Source organism: Protopterus annectens, chromosome 13.part0 (assembly GCF_019279795.1).
Source record: "Protopterus annectens isolate FY-2018-M chromosome 13.part0, PAN1.0, whole genome shotgun sequence".
In the NCBI taxonomy this organism is placed as follows: domain Eukaryota; kingdom Metazoa; phylum Chordata; order Ceratodontiformes; family Protopteridae; genus Protopterus; species Protopterus annectens.
The window spans coordinates 336,169,092-336,189,983 of record NC_056747.1 but is presented as its reverse complement, the minus strand read 5'-3'; the positions used below and the strand labels follow the sequence as shown (position 1 = coordinate 336,189,983).

The 20,892-nt window shown below is 44.0% G+C and overlaps 1 protein-coding gene across 1 annotated transcript in view; it reads right to left on the bottom strand.

Annotated features, from left to right (window-relative positions):
- Nucleotides 1-20,892, bottom strand: part of CRTC1 (CREB regulated transcription coactivator 1) — a 1,948,027-nt gene that overhangs the window by 1,646,388 nt on the left and 280,747 nt on the right. The window contains exon 3 of the mRNA XM_044053956.1: nucleotides 18,632-18,769. Within this exon, the coding sequence (XP_043909891.1) occupies nucleotides 18,632-18,769 (138 nt within the window). The remainder of the gene's footprint in view (nucleotides 1-18,631; nucleotides 18,770-20,892) is intronic.

The window sequence follows — 20,892 nt, the reverse complement described above, 5'->3', positions numbered from 1 at the left end:
AGGAGGTAGGATCTGGTTCCCCCTTGCTTGTTTAGATACCACACTACTGACATGTTGTCCGAGTGTATTGCAATCGTCCCTACAGGCAGAAAGCTCTAATGTGCCTGCAACGCAAGTAGCACCGCTCTCATCTCTAGGACGCTGATATGCAGATGTAGCTCGTGATCTTGCCATGTGCCTTGGACTGTCCTGCCAAGATAATGCCCCCCCCACCCCATCTGGGAGGCGTCCGTGGTCACTGTGGCAACCGGAATGGGTGGGACGAAGGGTTTTCCCCTATCCATATTGTTGGTGAAAAGCCACCAACTGAGATCCTGTTTGCATCTGTCCGTGAGCAAAATGGGGTGAGAAAGTGGAAATTTTTGGAGAGACCATTGAACAAAGAGGAGCCACTGAAGAAGTCTGATGCGTAATCTCGCTAGAGGGACAAACATAATTGTTGCTGCCATGGTCCCGAGGAGTTGAAGAACCCATCTTGCCTTCACTTTCTTCAGGGGCATCAGGGTGTGTACCTGTTGCTGTAAGACTCTGATCCTTTTCTGCAGTAAAAATGCTCGCATTCGAACTGTGTCTAATTTTGCGCCTATAAAGGTGACACGCTGTGAGGGCAACAAGGCAGATTTTTCCCAATTTAGTGTTATGCCCAACTGTTGACAGAGTGATGGTAGCGTCCTTTGTTTGGATTAGTAGATGCCTGGTGGGGGTGCTAAGGAGCTAGTCATCCAGATACAGAAATACTTGGAATCCTCGACGTCTCAAGTGAGCAGTCACCACTGCCATACACTTGGTGAACACCCTGGGGGCTGTGGTGAGACCAAGGGGCAGGGCTCGAAACTGGAAATGACTGGCTTCCAGCCAGAAGCGTAGGTGACTCCTGGATGCCCTGTCCATTTTGACATGGTAGTAAGCATCCTTGAGGTCTATGGAGCACATCCACACCTCCTCTCCCAACAATGGGAGAATCGATTGTAGTGTGACCATATGGAACTTGGACTTCTGTACATAGTTGTTTAGTCGTCTGAGATCTAATATGGGTCTCCGGTCCCCCTGTTCTTTTCGGCACCAAAATGAATCTTGAGTAAGTCCCTAATCCGGCTTGGTCTGAGGGGACACACTGGATGGCTCCTTTTCCTAGCAGCTTTGAGACCTCTGAGGCTGCTTGATCTCTTTGACTGGGTGGAACGTCCGATATTTTTCTGACTGAAGGGGGGTCTGACGTAAACAGAATCACATAACCTCTGGAAATTATTCACAATACCCATCGGTCCTGGGTGATGCTTTTCCAGGCTTCCGGATATAATGAAATTCGACCCCCGACTGGCTCCGGATAAGCACAGCCGGGCACTCCCTCAGGAATGAGAGTAGGGAGAGCCGCGAAAGGAATGGCGGTCTCCCGAATTGCGGGGGCCCCCTCTGCCTCTAGGGCGGCAACTCTCTGAATAACCTCCCCCTCCTCTGCCTCTGGAGGGGGACTCACCTTGTGCGACAGGAAAAACCTCTGTGATTTAAAAACCTCTGTGATTTTTTGAACCATATCTTCCCACCCCGCTGTGCCTTGGGGCAAGGCCTAGAGGGAAGGGAAAAATGGACCCCTATGGCAGACAGGGTCTTTCCCTCTTGTTCGCACCTGTTGAGGGTGTCTCACTTTGGTTTCGAACAAAGAAGAACCATCAAAGGGGGCGTCAATGAAAGAAGACTTGAAGGCCTCCACAAAATGACAAACGCGCAACCAGGCTTGCCTTCTAAGGGCGACTCCTGAGCTTGCTGCCCTGCTCGCTCAATCGGCTGCATATGAGATGAGCCACTTGGAGGAGTTGACGATGGAAATGAGGGTAGACACCTGGATGTTAACCGTCTGGGGCACCGCCTCAGGGACATTACCCGCAAGAGTATCTCCTAACTCCTTGAGGAGATCTCTCTGGAGCAGAGTGAAATGAGACAGTTCAGCAACCGTAAGGTAAAGGTTGCTGACAAGAGGGTACGTTTCCCATACCGGTCCATGGTCCTAGACTCCTTGTTAGGAGGATGGACGGAGGAAGAAGTGTCTGCTACTTCCTTCTGAGTGGCCGCCACCACCACCACCATCACCATGGCATCCACAGGGACCCCTATGGACAGAAACTCCTTACCCGGGGGAGCAGAAAGAAACTGGTTTGGACGCCTGGGTACAGGCTCCACAGAATCAGGTTTCTCCCACACCCTCAGACAAATTAAATCTAGGAGCTCGAAGGGTGGGGACACCCAGGAGGTGGAGGGCTGAGCACCAAAGGCCTTAAGGAAGACAGATTCCTCCTCGGAGGGGGCTTTGGACAGCCAGTTACCTCTCTGTTTCAGTATCTCCAGGATGTTGGAGAAGGAAACATCATCAGAGGATGACTTGGGGGACCCCTCTGATTCCCCGAGGTCAGTATCATAAGTGAGAGACTCATCCTGGGAGTCTATGTGCTTCCTCTTGCATGTTTTCTTTCTAGGGGGATCCTCAGGCACAAACTCTGAAGGGCCCTCAGAAACTTGGGGACCACTCATGGGGGTATCCCTAGGCCTTGGTGCTCCGGTGTCTATGGATAGGAAGTGATCAGAGGCTCTCACTGGAGTGGGGGACAGAATGACCGACCCGCATGATGTAGCTTACGATCTGGCCAGCGCAGTCAGCATGGCCTCAAAGGCACCCCCCCCCCCCCCGAGACCGAGGACCGGCCAGCCTCAGAGACCAAGACAGGAGTCAGGGTCCCATGAGACGAGGCACCGAGCGGAAGACTCGGAACCGAAATATGTCCCGAGATGTCCTCCTCGGGCCCGACCGAAGAATCTCGAGTCCCGAACCCTGTGGATGGAGCCGACTGGGTCGGAGCCGACGTCGGTACCAATAGGCCCAGAGGGGCCATCGGAGCCGACCTAGGAACATCACACGGCATGGAACACTCTGGCTCTGAAGACAGAGATGCAGTCGGAGGAGGAATGATCGAAGAAGGGGGTCGGGATGGGCGCCGGAGCCAAAAACAATTTTGCCAAAACCGGCGACTGGAGGAGCCTCTGCACCACCCTATCAACATCCACATCAGAAAGGGTCCTGGAGGATTTGAAGGACAGGGAGGGAGATCGAGATCTCCTCTCAGGTGAAACTGGTCTAAGATTAGGCGATCGGCTCCGCAGAGGTTCCAATATAATTGGAGCTGACGCCGGTTCCATCGACACAGACACTTCCTGCGGCCCTGAGGACAGTGGAGCAGAGGCGGTCAAAGCAAGTTTTGTGACCTTCTCCGGTGGCTCCGAGGAAACTGAAGAAGCCGGAGATCTCTTTTTTGATTTAGAGGACTTAGATTTAGCACTGGGAGAAGAATCCATGGCCTCTTCGAAAGAGGGTTTCAAGAGTCCCTTTAAAATCAGCTTATTCTTTCTTTCTTGGAGCACTCTAGGACTAAAAGCATGGCAGAAGCTGCAGGACTCCTGCAGATGGATGGCTCCCAGGCAATAAGCACAAATTGAATGCCCATCGGTGATGGACATCTTGTAACCACACTTAGAGCGCTTCTTAAAACCCGAAGGTTTGTGCTCTTTGGAATCCTTGGACATTTTCCAACAAGCAATCACAAAAAAACAACACAGCACAAGTCACTGTCTGACAAGAGGACACAGACACGCAACACCACAAAAAGCAGGAACAAGTTGCACACAACCCTCAGAAGGAACACGCACTGAAACAAAAAAGGCCAAAAACCTCTAACTAAAACGGTTTTCTGACCACAAATAGCAAGGGGAAACAGACACTAAAACCTCTAACTTAAAACGGTTTTAGAGCGAACAACACAGGACAAGGGGACTAGGTCCTCTAACTGAAACGGGCCTAGCCCGAAGAACAGCTAACTGGATACCACAAACTACAAACACACTACCTAAACCAAAAACAACACTAAATAGACACTAGCTATGAAAATAGCTTTTTGTTTATAAGAAATTTTCTCCAAAAAGAAGAAAAAGGGTACTTAGCCACAGCCAAGAGTGAGACCACGTCCGAGCTACACGAGCGGCAAACGAGATCTGGCATGGGATACCTGCTTAGCCCAGCCAATAGAAGACTTCGAGCTAGTAAAGTTTGGCCGAGTCGGAGCCGATATTCGGCTCCGAACCCACAGGTAAGAATGTAGGCGAGATTGGACTACATAACATCTATTGTTTCCAAGCTGTGGCAATGTTGAGTCCAAACACTTTTTAGGTACCATTGAAGTTTCCTCATATGCAGTCTTGCATATGGTATTATTAGAATGCAGGATGCCATGAAGCACAAAGCCTGCAGAATTTTTCTTGCAAATAACTGGGCCTTTGTTGCCAACAGTTTGAAATAGGTAACCAGATGTCTTTGTTTGTCTGGTGTGAGATAAGCCATCTGGGCAGTTGTATTTAAGCTTGCACCCAGGAATATTATCTCTTGAGAGGGTACTAGTTTTGATTTCTGTTCGTTGACTGTGTACCCTAGGCATGGTAGTAATCTAAACACCAGATGCTGTAGTAGAATGTCCTTGTTCTCTGCTTGAATGAGGTCATCTAAGTAAGGATATATTTGTATTCCTCTTTGTCTGCAGTATACAATTACTGGAGCCAGGCACTTTGTGAAGACCCTGGGCGCAGTAGACAAGCCAAAGGGCAGTGCAGAGAATTGGTAGTGCATTGAGCCAGCTTTGAATCTGAGGTATCTTCTGCATGTTTGTCTGATTGGGACATGCAGGTATGCCTCTTTTAGACCTAAAGTCACAAGCCAAGCCTTTTTGTCCAACATGGGCAGAAGCTGTTGTAGAGTCAACGTTTTGAATTTTGGAATATCCAGGTAAGTGTTTAGAATAGATAGGTCCAGTATTGGTCTCCAGGCCTTGTCCTTTCTGAGTACCAAGAACAGTCTTGAATAGAATCCTTGTCCTTACTCTTGCTGTGGCACTTGTTGAATGGTCCTCATGTCCATGAGGAATGAAACTTGTTTTTGTGCCTCTGCCCATTGATTGCGTGGCAGGTCTGGCATACCGTTTGGCCTTGGCAGGGTGTGAAAGTGGAACCTGTAGCCTTGTGATACTATATTTAGAACCTATTTGTCCTGGGTGATCATGTGCCAATTTTGTGAAAAAAGTGCTAGCTTTCCTCCCAAAGGGGCTGCCAAAAGATAAGTGCTTGGCGCTGGAAGGGGGAAGTCATTGAGACCATTTCCTGTATGGCTGTGATTTTTCCTGTCCGTTCTTGGAGGTAGAAGCACCCCATTGTTTAGGCCTGTATGAGCCTTGGGGCTGTGATCTGCCTCTTTGTGGCCTATCGGACACTGGATAGGACCAATTCTTTGTGGGCCAGTTCCTGCTAAACCTGGGAGGCTGTACCTGCAAGAAATCCTTGACTGTTTGCATAGATTTAGCTTTGTCCTCCATTTTCTTCAACACTTCTTCTGCTTTAACACCAAACAAAGTATCATGCTGTAATGGAGCATCTAATAGTTTTGCTTTAACATGATCAGGTAGATTCTGTTCTTTTAACCAAGCATGCCTCGTAATGACAGAACCTGTAACAGCGGCCTTGAAGGAGGCCTCTAGAGAATCAAAACCACATTGCAAAGTATGCTTTCTAACTTGTTCAGCTGCATGCAACAAATCCTGCATTTCTTTGTTGTCTGCACATTCTGAATTTGTTGACATTTTCTGTTTAAGCAATGACATAAGATATTGCTGATATTTAAGCATATGAAATTGGCAATTTAAGGCACTTACAGCCAAGGTTGCATTACTATAAATCTTTTTACCCCATCTGTCTAGGGCCCTAGAATCCCTATCAGAGGGGATAGGGTTTTTTTGCAGTAGAAGCCTTGACCCCTTTGGGACCCTGAGAGATTGTTTCTGGGTCAGCAGCAGGGTTTTTATAAAGAAATATTTATGTGAATCAGGAACCCTATAGTATCTGTCTGGCTTAACAGGAGCTGGTGGTAAAAAGTCTGGAGATAGACTGGACTCTGAAAATACATCATCTACAATGTCTAAAACAGGTGGGATAGCAAGAGGCCTCTGCTGAGGCAATAAAAGGAAGTCTCTGAGCCTTTTCTTGGATTCTGAGTAATCTTGGCTCTCCCAGTGGAAATGTTCCCTCATAGTATGCAGTGTCTCCCCAAAAGAATAATCCTCAGGAGGGGAGGCTGAAGGGATATATTCTTCAGCATCAGAGTCCTCATAGGGAGGAAGAGAATATTCCTGTTCAAAGAAGGAATCAGAGGAAATGGAAACCTGGTCTGAAGATTCGTATTCTAACTCTTGCCTACGCCTCTTATCAGGAGGGGGATGGGAACCCCTGATCAAAGTAATATGGTCTTCGGCCATCTTAAGCATCTGTTTTTTAGGCATGGAGGCCTGTCCAGGAGAATGCTGTACTTGTTTCTTTGTCTTTAGAGCTGCTTTAGTCTTTGCCTTTGAAGCTGATGTAGGTTTCACATATAACTGTGCAGGTCTGAAAACACCTTCAGAAGCCGATGCCTGCTCAGCGGCTCCGGATTCATCTGAGGGAATAGTTTCCGAGTGTCCAATACCTTGAGTTTCCAGTGGCCTCGTCGGCTCCACATGGGAGTCAGAAGCGGCCTGTAGCTCTGAGGTAGAAAGCGCCTCACTGAGAACCAACCGGTTTTGGATCTCGGATGCCTGTCCTTTTCTTTTTCTTTGTGCTTTTTATAAACTCCGGTAGTCAGTTGTTCCGATGGCATTATGCAATTAAATCTTCTGCTAAAGTAATGGAATGCTAAATCGTACCAACGCTCAATAGTGCGCTGGTTAAATTTAGCACAAAACCGACAACTAGCAACGTTATGGTCAGGGCCTAGGCAAGGAATACAGTAAGAATGAAAATCCTTATGAGGTATTGGCTTCCCACAAGAAATACAATTGTTAACTTTTTCTGACATCAGTCTGGAGCAAGAAAAAATGTTTCCCCAACGGGGTACTTAGCTTTAATGAAGACTTCGGATCTGAAAATCAAATCTGAAAAACTCAGGAGTCGGCCGACCGGCACTTGTGAACTGCTTTTGCTTCTGTCACCTCGCGGCAAGAATGACTGAAGAAAAATGGCGTCAGCTGCATCTTTTATACCCCTGGCGCACTGACGTCAGGGAAGAGGCGACAGCAACCGACGCCGGACCTAGACTTTGGAATTCAGGCCGACTGAGGATAGCCTGCCAGCAGGATAACCCAACTGTAATGACTGCAACAGTGAAACACGAAGAACATTGAGTATGTGACTTGAACAATAGAAGAAATTACATTATTTAAATCATATTTTTTTCTTTTCCTCACATGAAGAGCTGCAGACAAAACATTCTTCATACTTTCACAATTAGTGAGGACAAACCTTAACACGAATCTGTCAATTGAAAATTCTGAAAAATCAAAGTTGCAGAAGCATACACTTTTTCCCCATACTTATCAATAATCCTCTCACCCTTTTCAGAAACGTTAGTTTCGGAATTAACCAAGTATATAAGAACTTAAAAGACTGAGGAACTTTATACATCCTTTCTATCGTTTAAGAGCAGCTGGCTGACTGTCAGACACATTTCAGGAAGTAAAAACACATCCCCCAAAACAGAATGGAAGCAGATTCTGGAAATTCCTTCTGAAACAGCACATAGTATTTTTGAGGGACTGAGAAAGCTCAGTGTTCTCTCACCACTCACTCTGCCTACTTGGATCTACTTGAATCCATCAAGTTACATCCGAACACCATGCTTCTGGATGATTTTAATTACCCATCCATTGACTGGGTATATTACTCATGCTCAGTTGCCCAAAGGTTCCTCAAGTTCATTAACATCAATGCCCTGGAACAGCTGGAGAATACCCCAACTAGGGGCACCAAGATCTTGGGTCTGGTGCTTACCAATATGGGGGACCACTGTAGCACCCCCACTGTGAAGTCTTCCCTTGTCAGATCTGACCACAAATCAGTCTCATTCAAAGTAACTATCAAAACAGACACCCACCACCCCAAGCAGCAATTAAACTTTAAAACTTCTTCAATGCAGATTATATCCTTCTAGTGGAAGGTATAAATAGTTTCACTGCACCTCCCCCCTCAGATGGAAATGGCAACTATGCATAGTCGTACATCATTGCTTTTTACAAACACCTGTATAACTGCATAGACATGGCTGTACCTGATAGGACCAAATCACACTCTTCAAGGAAGAGCAAACCTGCCTGGTGGACAACTGCCATTAACAGGCTTTACAATAAGAGTTAGAAACTGCTGTCCAAAAGTAAGAGAGAGTGTGCCCTAAACTGGAAAATAAGCAAATAAGACTTATTTGTGAAGTTATCCAAAGCAAAGTATGAATCCAAATTACCATCCTCAACTATGAACAAACGTATGGCATTCTTCAGTTACATCTGTAGCCTATATTTCCACCAAACTGGTAGTTAATAATACCATATACATTGAGCCTGTGGACAAAGCAAACCTGTTAGCAGACAGGTTCTGTGAAAACTTCACTCCCCTGTCCCCACTACACATACCCCATGGCATTCCTTCCACCTGTTCCCCACCATATATCTCTAGAGAGTAAGTCGAAAATGCCTTCTCAAAGGCTAAAAACACAGCATCTATGGGACCTGATAACATTCCAGGCTGCTTCCTACATGGGCTCCAACTAAGAATTACCACCACCATTGGGTACTATTTTCAATCCAAGTCTAAGCACCGGCTTCAACCCAGCTCAATGGAAAACAGCCACAATTATCCCCTTATACAAAGGTGGTGCTTCCACTGACCCCAGGGACTACAGACTAGCCTTATCTGCAAGGTCATGTAGTGATTCATCATGGACCTGATCAACAAAGATATAGGTAATCTTCAAACACCCTACTCAGTTTGAATTTGTCAAGGGGAGATCATGCCTGTTAAACCTGGTGGACATCTTCGAGACAGTTACCAGAGCACTGGACAAGGGGAAATATACCTCTCAACCTCTTAGCACAAGAAATCTAAACAAAGCTATAAATAAAGGTGGGACAAAAAAAAAAATAATAATAGGGACAATTTTTAAATACTGCTCTTACAAACGTAAAAAGTTGAGAGAAAGTACAGTTTTGTACCTACCATAAATGTAGATGTTCGAGGATCCACATTGCTGCAGTCCTAACTATTGGGTAGTCCGCTGTCCAGTCGGCCCGAATACCAGAGTATATGGCTGACGTCGGTCAGGGCGCATTAGACTGACATCAGTACGTCAGGGTACTAATGCGCATGACCGACGTCATATCCTCAGTCTTTTCTTGCCCCAGATGTCAGAAGACCCTAAAAAGACAAGGCCCAATATACCTGCACCAAAAATATGTACAATATATACAAAATATATACAAAATATCAGCATATAACCTCACCTACACAACCACCCCTAAACACAGAGGGAAGGAGGGAGGGTTGACTGCAGCAATGTGGATCCTCGAACATCTACATTTATGGTAGGTACAAAACTGTACTATGTTCTTCATTCCACATTGCTGCAGTCCTAACTATTGGGTAGAATCCCAAAGCAGAGGTAAGGAGGCTGGCAAATCATAAAGAAGCAGGAGCTGACAACATGCCTTGCAAAATAGCTGTGGCAAACCAGCCCTAGACTTAGAGTAGAGAGGAAGGTGATAATGCTTAGAGAAAGTATGCACTGAACTCCAAGTAGCTGCCTCCAAAATATCCTTAGTTGCCACCCCTTAGAAATGCTGTTGAAGTGGCAGTAGCCCTAGTGGAATGAGGCCTAATCCCAGCTGGAATCTCCTTGCCATGATGGGAATAACAAAATGCAATGCAAAACCCAATCCACCTAGAAATAGTTTGTTTTGACACAGGCTTGCCCTGAACTCAAAGCAAAAGAAACAAACAACTGCTGAGACTGCCTAAAATCCTTAGTCCTGCTTAAATAATAACGATTGCCTGTGTACATCTAAAGTGTGCAAAATCTTTTCCCTTTATTTTGGGGTCTGCATAAAAGTAGGCAAATGAATAGTTTGGTTTAAAGCCACACTAGAAACCACCTTAGGCATAAAGGAAGGATTAGTACGTAATGATACCCTATCCTTATGGAAAGTCAAAAGGGCTCAACTGCCATAAGGGCCTGCAACTCAGACACCCTTCTTGCAGAAGTAATAGCCAACAGAAAAGCAGTCTTCCATGACAAGTATTTCAATTCAGCAGTAGCCGCAGGCTCAAAAGGTTGTAGAGTAAGTTTTTCCAACACAAAATTGAGATCCCAAGCAGGAGTAGGAGCTCTACGGGGGTCTTATATTCTTTGCCCCTCTAAGAAACTGCTTGAACAAAGGATGCGAAAACAATGGTGGGTCACAATCATAGTGAGCTGAAATTGCTGCAGCATGAATCTTAATGGAAGAGAAGGACAAACCTTTGTCCAATAACTCAGTAAGATATTGAAGAGCCACATTCAAATTAGGCTCAGAAATCTCCAAATTCTTTGCTGTACTCCAAAATAAAAACCTCTTCCATTTTTCATACACTTTCCTTGTACTAGGTCTTCTAGCTTCCATAATCACATTTAAAACTTGTTGAGGAAGTTGAGACCTGCTGTGTTTCAACACAGAATATGCCAGGCTGTTCGATGAAGAGAGTGAAGCTTGACATTGAGCAGATGACCGTCCTTCTGAGATAACAGATGTGGAATCAAAGGTAAAGGCCATGGAGGCTTCCTTACCAGACTCCTTAGTAGTGGGTACCAGTGTTGCCGAGGCCAATCTGGAGCTATTAAAATCATCCTTGGCTTGTCTTGTCTGACCTTTAAGAGCACCTTTGGAAGAAGAGGCAGAGGTGGAAAGGCATACACATGAAGATTTTTCCAACTGAAAGAAAGAGCATCCACTTTCCAAGCTGTGTGATGAAACCCCTTTGTGCAAAACTTTGGCAGCTGGTGGTTTAGTGGAGAAGCGAACAGATCTATGTCTGGAGTTCCCATGACACTGTCAATTTCTGAAATACATGAAGATCCAGTTTCCACTGTGGGGATCCATGATTTGTCTGCTTAACACATCTGCTAAGGAGTTCTGTGCTCCGGCAGAAACCTTGCCTGAAGAGTTAGTTGCAAGCTGAGCGCAGTCTCCCATAAAATCATTGCTTGCCTGCATAGAGGATAAGAATGTGTTCCCCTTGTTTGTTGATGTACCACATGACAGTTGTGTTGTCTGTTAGAATCAACACCTGCCCTGGAAGAAGTAACTCCTTGAAAGCCATTAATGCAAACTGGACTGCTAACATCTCCTTCATGTTGATATGTAGATGCTGTAGTCTGGCAGGCCACTTGTCTTGTATCCACTTTCCATTTAGATGAGCTCCCCAAGCAATGTCCGAGGCATCTGTCGTTAAAATCTGACTCGCCTCTGGCCGGGTCACAGAGAGTCCCTTGTTTAGGTGACATTCCTGAGCCCACCACAGAAATTCTTTTTGAAGGCAAGGTATTATTTGAATGACAGTGTCCAAATCCTGGCACCGCTCTCTCCATACATTTTGAGATACCATTGCAGCTTCCTCATATGCAGTTTGGCATTGGGAAGCACCAGAATACAAGATGCCATGAACCCTAATGAAGGACTGTACTGGGAGTGAGCACGGACAGATGAGATAGTAGATGGAAATAAAGGGATAGACTCTTTGTTTGTCCGGGGTTAAAAGGCCATCTGGGCTGCTGTATTCAGTCTCACACCCAGAAAGCACATGTCTTGAGAGGGTACTAGACTGGACTTTATTTCGCTCACAGAATACCCTAGGCATCTTAGCACTGCTATAACATATTCCAGATGCTGTAGAAGGTCTTCCTTTTCTTGAGCCAGAATCAGGCAGTCGCCCAAGTAAGGATAGATTTGAATTCCTTTTAGCCTGAAGTAAGCTATCACTGGAGCCAGAACCTTTGTGAATACTCTGGGCAGTAGATAAGCCAAAGGCCAATGCAGAGAACTGATAATGAGAATTTCCCGCTCGAGAACGCAGATACTTCCTGCAACTTAGTCTTATAGGCACATGAAGGTAAGCTTCCTTGAGATCTAAAGTTACCATCCAGTGATCTTTGCCCAGCAGAGGTAAAAGCTGCTGTAACGCCAACATCTTGAACTTGGGAATGTCCAGATAAGTGTTGAGGATACATAAATCCAAAATTGGTCTCCACGTGTTCCCCTTCTTTGGTACTAGGAACAGGCGAGAATAAAATCCTAGGCCCCTTTCTGATACAGGGACTGGCTGAATGGCCCCTATTTGGAGTAACAGAGAAATTTGCTTGTGAGCCTCTTTCCTTTGTGGAGGAGGAACGCCTGGCATGCCTTTGAACGGGGGCAATGTATGGAAATAAAACCTGTAACCGTGGTGAATGATATCCAACACCCATCTGTCTTGAGTAATTAAATCCCAATTTTCTTTGAAAAGAGACAGTCTTCCTCCCAAAGGAGCTGCCAGACGAGAATCTACTGGCAGCTGGAAAGGCAGGTCATTGGGTCTGTTTACGAAAGGACTGACCCCTGCCCTCACCAGAAGTCTGAGCAGGTGAACTCCTGTTCTAGGCCTAAAAGAACCTTGAGCTCTGCCCCTACCACGTCTAGACCTACCCCTAGACTGGGTATCATAAGCAGGATATGTCCATCCCTTAGCAGGCCAATTTCTACTAAACTTCGGTGGCTGCACCGGCAAAAATCTTTAACAGTTTGCATAGACTTAGCTTTGTCCTCCATTTTCTTTAAAACTGCTTCCACAGGCGAACCAAACAACACATCAGACTGTAAAGGAGCATCCAAAATCCTTGTCTTAACATGCTCAGCTAAATTCTGATCCCTCAACCAGGCATGCCTGCGAAGAACAGAACTAGTGGCAGCCACCCTCGAGGAGGCCTGTACAGCATCAAAACCACATTGCAAAGAATGCTTACCCACTTGTACAGACACATGAACTAAATCCAGCAACTCTTTACACTCAATACCTTCCGCCAAAGCATCCACCTTAGATTTCAGTTGTGAAAGGAGATAATTTTGATATTTTAGCATGTGAAACTGACAATTCAACGCCTCATGGCTAAAGTGGAAGAAGTATACACTTTCTTTCCCCATCTATCCAAAGCCCTTGCCTCTTTATCAGTGGGAACAGGGTTTTTAACCACAGAGGCCTTAACACCTTTAGGTCCCTGAGAAACAGTTTCGGGTCTGCCCTAGGACTCTTAAAAGATACTTATGAGCTTCAGGCACCCTATAGTACCTATCAGGTTTAACAGGAGCAGGAGGCAAAGAATCAGGGTTCAGGGAAGCCTCTGCAAAACATCTTCCACCACATTCAACACAGGAGGTATAGCTAAGGGCCTATGCTGGGGTAAAACAAGAATTCCCTAAGCCTTTTCCTGAATCAGAGTAATCCTGGCCTTCCCATTTAAAGTGCTCCCTCATGGAATGCAGAGTCTCTGAAAATGAGAAATCCTCAGGAGGAGAAGCTGTAGGAGTGGAATCATCCACATCAGAATCAGAATAAGGAGGAAACTCCTGCAAATCTTCCGCAGAAGACTCAGAAGCCTCTGAACACTGTTCAAAACTATCAAACTCAGGTTCCACCCTAGGCCTCTTATCAGGAGGGGGCATAGAACCTCTAATCATAGTAATCAAATCTTCTGCCATTTTAAGCATATGTTTCTTAGGCACAGAACCTGAAGTGCTAGGAGAGAGCGCCACTGAAGCTAAACTTGGCCTACCTCTCAAAGAAGTTTTGGAAACAGAAGGAGAGGCTCTAACTACCTTGGGAAGAGAGGGAAGAACAGATACCTGAGAAGCCCCTCAGCCTGGCCTACCTCCTGAGAAGGCACATCCTGTAACAGTAAAGTCTCTGCCTGAGACTCCAAAGAAACTCCTGGCAAAACCTCTGGCTCCACTGAGCCTTCTAAAGAACCGACGTCCGGGACTGCCGGTTCATCAACCCTAGGCTTCGCTGTTTGTCCTTGCGCTTCTTGAGCATCCGACGGCATTTTATAATTGCAACGCTTCCCAAACACTAACCTGGCACAGTCTAACCTTCTCTTAATAGTGCGTTTGTTAAACCTAGCACAAGAGCGCATCCAGCAACGCCGTGCTCAGGCCCTAAACGAGGTATACACAAGGTATGGTAATCCCTATGAGGTATCTGTTTCCCACAAGAAATACAGTTATTCACTTTTTCTGACATCCGGTTAAATACTGAGGCAAGAAAACCAAAATGTTCCCCAACGGGTACTTAGCCAACTCTGATTCGGTCTGAAACTCCGACTTCAGAAAATTTCAGAACGCCAACCTGCACTCGCAAAACTGCTTCTGCATCGGACCATGCGGCAAAAAAGACTGAGGATATGACGTAGGTCAGGCGCATTAGTACCCCGACGTACTGGCGTCAGTCTAATGCACCCTGACCGACGTCAGCCATATACTCTGGTATTCGGGCCGACTGGACAGCGGACTACCCAATAGTTAGGACTGCAGCAATGTGGAATGAAGAACATCAACAGGTTTGGAATTAGCATGGATTTTCTGAAAGATATGAAGTCTAAATCTCAAATGTCTGTCATTATTTTCTAATTTCAGTCCTCAATGACTTGCCAACGACTTGCCAAAAAACACAATTTTATGAGAAACAGACCAAACTATGAGGTAAATATCTGTACATTCTTCAACAATCTGTCCAGTTGACAGGTATGCGGGGAAAACTGTGTATGCAGCCTACCTGGACATGGCAAAGGCATTTGATGCTATTCCCCACTCAGGCATTATTGACAAACTCACCTAGCTAGGTATCAACCCTTATATAGGTGGGTTATTAACTGTCTCACTGATAGAACCTATACAGACAGAACAGGGGAATCCAACTCCAACAGCAGACCCGTAACCAGTGGGGTTCCACAGGGATCAGTCCTGGGACACTACTGTTCGGAATCTATTTCTCCAAATTACAAGCAAAAACTAAAGGTCACTGCCTGACAAAGTTTGCTGACTACTGCAAACTGGGAGTGGTCAAAGAATCTCTGAATGATGTCAACATCCTACAAGAGGGTCTTGAGCAAACAAATGAGTGGCGCCAAAGTCACAGCCTTAAACTCAAAGCAAAAAAAATGTATTATCATCCTTGTCAGTAAAAGAGATGCTCCAGTGACTACCATATCAATAGAAACACCCTAAGCATGCACTCAATGGTGAGGGACCTGGGCACACAGATTGACAGCAACCTTACATTTGATCACCATGTCTCCACAGTGGTAAGAAGGGCATTCTATATTGCTCATCTCATAAGTATGGGCACTGCCACGAGAAAAAAGTTATAACCTCCTGTACTGTTCCTTCATCAGGCCAATAATCGAGCACAATACCCCTTTTGGTATATATCTTTCCAGGCACCTGCAGGAATTGGAGAGACCACAAAAGTTCCTCACAAGCAGAATTCAAGGTCTTCGGCATCTGTCCCATTGGCTGAAATCACGGTCACTTTACTCTGTTTCACACAGACTACTCAGAGGCAATTTCTGCCTTGCATAACAATACAATCTCTGACTCTTCTTTACTGGAAATGTTGTACATCCGTAAAGTCCAATGGCTCATGGATTACTCTCTCTAAAGATCTTAACCTGATACGTGACATTTACAGAACATGCCAGAGGGACAGATTGGTCTCCCAGAGGTTATCACACCTGTGGAACAGACGCCCAAATTCTTGTCAAGGGCAGCACCTCTTTGCCCTCTTCAAGAGCAATCTGGATGACTGGATGAGTAACAGTAAATTCAGCCCTGGGGTTCCACCTGTGTCTCTTAGACAAGGGCAATAAGGTCCTGACCATGGAAACAAGGGCTTAACTTGGCTAGGCCATTAGCCTAGTAACTTCTTATGATCCTATGATTCTAGAAATAGGCTCAGAGAAAGAGAACCCCCAACAGGGAATACCAGAAACTGAGCTCTCTTCATAGTTTGAATCAGAAATCTGAAGAGAAAAGCTTGTATCTGTCCTTGTCCAATCATCCACCTATCCAGGTTCAGAATCTTGAATCTCCTCAGGAAAGAAAGTATCCCTCTTTCTTTTACCAGAAACTACCTTACAAGAATAGCCTGAATCAAACCCTGATCCAGACCTAGTAAACTACTCCTGTCTAAGGAAATTTGGAGAGTAGATACATGCTTCTTTTTACAAGAAAAACGGGGCCAACAGTGTTATTAGTGGCAAAAGCAACCTCACTAGGGATAAGCATAACATTCTGACAAAACAGTGAAGCCTTCTTGCTCCCTCTCCCAGTACTGATAAGAGTGTCTCTCCCTTGCCCACTGAGAGGACCACAGGAGCTGCAGAGGACATGGCTAACCCTCGGTCCACAATGGCTGTAGGTGCTACACCAGAAAGATTTTGGGATAAAAGATGAATGGTCTGAGGTACAATAAACAGCCATAGCACAGTCACTCACCTGCAGCTGAGGCAAACTGACAGCCTGCTGTGGTGGCAAAGGCTGTTTGCTTAACTTTTTCTTTTTGTGGTTGGAAGGACAGACCATGAGACTGACAGTCTGTTCCATGGTCAGGCTGAAAAACATGGCTTTTCCCTGGGGAAAACAAGCAGCAAATGCCAGTAAAAATTTAAAAAAAAAAAGTCTTTAAAAGTAATTTTTCCCCCAAGGCAAACACAGTAAAAAGCACTTTAAAACACTATGCCAGCCCCACAAATTAAAACAAATTCTCCACAGAAAAATGGTTTTCAGTTACCTTAAACAACTTTTAAACGGACAGGAAAAATAACACTTCTGTTTTAAATGTACAATACTGTCTCACAATAGCGCTTTAAAACCCAAACTCTTAGCCTTAGAATAATTTTCCTGAAGAGGAAAGTATAATTAATAAGCAAAATTATTAAATGCAAGTTTTTTCCCCTCAAAGGGGAAACCTTTCTACCCGGTAAAGAAGAGCATCAAGTGTCTGACCACTGATCTTCAAAAGCCTTAGAAAAGCATACTTTCCAGTGACAGTAAAGCTCTGAAGGGCTTTGCACCCAAATTTGTGTTAGCTCAGCTTGAGCTGCTTGACAGTCTGGGTGCATAAAAGGTGACCTGAAGCTTTGGATGCTAGATGGCTGTTATATCCTTGGCACAATATAATCCATGTAGCTAAGTCTACTGCAGCAGTGGTCAATATGATGAGCATCATCTATCACAATCATGATTCCATTCAGCAGCCAATCACTGGACTGAGTCACAACTGTGTGACATAGCTTCTTTGTCATATCCATGCTCTCTACCTCCGAAGTCCATTTCCCCCAGCCAACCTCTCCCTCTTAAAATCTTTTCCATAATCTTCCCAAAATTAAGTATAACCGCCTATGGCACGAGGAAACCTGACAGTGGAAAGAGGATGAAAGGGCATGCCTACGCTACAGGAGGGATATTAGTTCCCATCTGGCTTATACCACTAACGGGCAGGGAATCAGCTGATAAGTAGAGGCCCATCAAGATGCAGAGTGAAGGCGCTAGGAATGTTATGAGGATAAATGCACAAGCAAATTATGGTAGCTCTTGCTAGCGCATGGGGAGGAGCACATATGTGCAAACATGAGGGCATAGGTGTCAATACTCTCATCACTGCAGGGGACACCACCACAAGTGGGGTTAGGACAAAACAAAACAAAAAAAAAATGCTCTCATTGCTGAGATGCTGGCCGGTGACTTCATCCTCATACAGGGTTGTGTCTGTGTGACAGGAAGCTTGAACGTCAGCAGACACAGAACAAAAGCAATACAGAAAAGCTAAAATTAACAGGTCTGTAACTCCACAGACTGCTTTGGTGCCCTCAGTGACATTACTATTACCTCTTTTCCACTTGTCTAATAACTTCTCCCTAACTCTGTAAGCTGCTAAACACAGATGCCAAAGCACTTGCCAGAACACCAGACAAATGTTTAAAAACTAAGGAGACAGCTGCCTCCTGTTCCTAATTCTTCCATAATCCTTTCAGTTCTTCTTCTACTCTCCTTTTAAAAAAGCTACACCAGTCCAAACATCACCTTTTAATACAAGTTTACTTCCCATGCAGATACGCTCCACTCAAATCCACCTTCTTATGCTCATACCAATAAGATTACACCCCATTAGAACAGGGCACTGTAAGATGGAAAAACATTTACATACCCAGTAAAATCAGACATATTTAATATTTACAACTCGGGTATTGTAACATACTAAATAAATGTACAACAATGAATGAAGGTCATGTATTAGCTTTAAAAAAAAATAATATTTATAATTTATCTTGAACTGGTAACACACTAAACTGCACAACAATGATGGATCTGGATCAGTTTGATGGGCTATCACAAGGACAACTTCTTCAGAGGTATTCCAATTCATATTCACCCATATACTTCCTCTCCACATGTAAGCCATGGGTATTTAAACAGCTGGGTTTGAATCAAACTACTTCTGTAACAGTCAAGATCTAATCAACTCCAATACAGAGCTGCAAAAGTAATCTGTGAATGGTTAAAAAAAAAAAAAAAAAAAAAAAAAAAATGCAGTAGCAGGAAGTCCACCTACGTGTTTAAAATTACTGTTTTAACACCCCCAAAATACTTTATAAGTTTTCATTTTAGCAGATAAAGGATATTTGTCGTCCATGTTTGTCTACAGATAATGGACGTCTATGAGGTGATCCAAGTCTGCTTCGATCTCGATATACTCTGTCCACAAGTCCATGATGTCGTGTTGTTCTACTTGTGTCCAATCCAGATGGCTGAAACGGCGTCTAAAAGGATATAAAGTAAGGGTTACACAACAGTCTTAGAACTCACTTTTCTTGTCACGTGTTAGTAAAGTATAACAAATTCCAAGGTTTTTACTTTATTATTTATTTATTTTTATTTAACATTTGTTAACTGGGAAAGTTAAAGTTAAGCCAATGTACACACATTGGACCCTCAAAACATGCACATGATGAAGGGTGAAAGTCTTCAATAAATAAGGCTCTTGAACAACTATAAGATGTCATTTCTGTATCTTCATCTAAAGTGTCTAACTTTACAATTGCAGAACAGTGAACATTTACTACGGCTCATGTCCAAAGTGGGGACTGAAACTGTACTCAGGAGCACCAAGACTAATTCTGCAAAAATTAACACATACACCAAGTCTGAAACTGCAATACTTCTGAGTAATTCCCACATCCCAAGATACAGTTATTTCAGCACTGACTGCATATGTAGCAAGGAAACCAGGTCTCCTTGTAGAGATTCTTTACTTTTCATAGCTGTAGGATTTGTGATTATAGGTCTCACAGAAAGAGCTTGTTCAATAGTTTAGCTTAATTTATATCTCCCATGATGCCATCCAAGAAGCCCTTATAGCAGGATTGCAATCCTCCCTTTTAGGTTCTCAAACACACATGCACATATACCCACCCACCACAGCTTCTAGCCCACCAATTAACACTGATGAATAGCCACTGGTAAATGACTCCGCAACCTAATGTGCACAACACAAATTACAGTCTCTGGCACACTGCGCACAGCCATATTAGGGGCCATCTGAGTGAATACTTGACGGGTTGGAAGGGCACGCTGAACATTACAGTGGGAAAAAATTCCAAAGACAGCGGAGACTAGAAAAATTAGCAGTGGGAGTTAGGGGCAGCAGCTACCAACAAAAGACAGAGAAAAATTATGTCCAAAAAGTAGACTGCATTTCATTTGCCTTAGGGCTTCACAGTGCTGAAATCCAAACAATATAGGATTTGTTGGTACAGAACTCTTTATTGCAAAGGATGTAGTTTTATTCTGGACTTCAAAACATGTTCACACTTTTTGACCATCAAGGACTCTCAAGAGAAGGGAAATATGAATGTATAACATTAAGAGCCCAGGACATAAACAAGGAAGATGAGCTCAAAAAAAAAAAAAATAAATCTTCAGAGGATGTAAAGACAGTGAACGGCACAAAATCCCTGCTTAATGAAAAAAAGTCGCTGCCTTTTTACATAAGTTAATAAAAGTACAGAAGTCACAGTGCCAACCAGAGAAGTCTTCAAAAGCTGTCTTATACAATGCTTTACGCATGTATCTACTTCTTCCTCAGTGTGTACTTAAGCATAGCCATTAGCCACAATTTAAATAGCTCTGGCAACCTAGACTGCACTACCACAACAATCCTTTAAAATAAAAGCCAGAAAAACAAAATTGAACTGTGAAAATAACTCATGACTCTAAACATAGAAAATATGAAGAAAAATGTGATAAGCCCACTTTCATAACACAAATGCCATGGTCATCATAGGAAAGACTGCAAATTACCAAACAGGATGACGGAAAGTATCTTACTTTGCTCCTTTAGGTACATATAAAATGTCTGTCAACTTGGATCTTTTTTTTTATGAGCATAACTAAATCACACTTAAAACAGTAAAGCAGGTAAACGTGCATTAATAGAAAAGAAAACAAACCACAGTGACATTTTTCACACTGTATACACATATATCCTTTTTAACAAATCATTCACTGCAACATTATATACACTGCTCAATTTCCACATTCCTTTAAACATCAATCTTCCTCTTGAGCATTTTGAATGTACTGTTCCCACAGATTCAGTTTCTATGTAATTTGCCCTTTCCTTTTACTAAAGATCCCACCTCTAATTCTTTTATTTCCTTTATAATATTCAGTAATTCAAAATCTAAACAATTGTAATGAACTTCCCACTTACCTCTCTCTTTCCCATCACACCTACAGCACTTGCTATCTACCTAAAGAAATGTACGCTGAAGTCTTGCTTGGGGTGAAAAATATCTATATGCAAATATTTCCATGCAAAAATACTAAACTTTCTTGACTTTGTTACATACTTAGGAGCCATACATATGTCTTCCCATTGTTC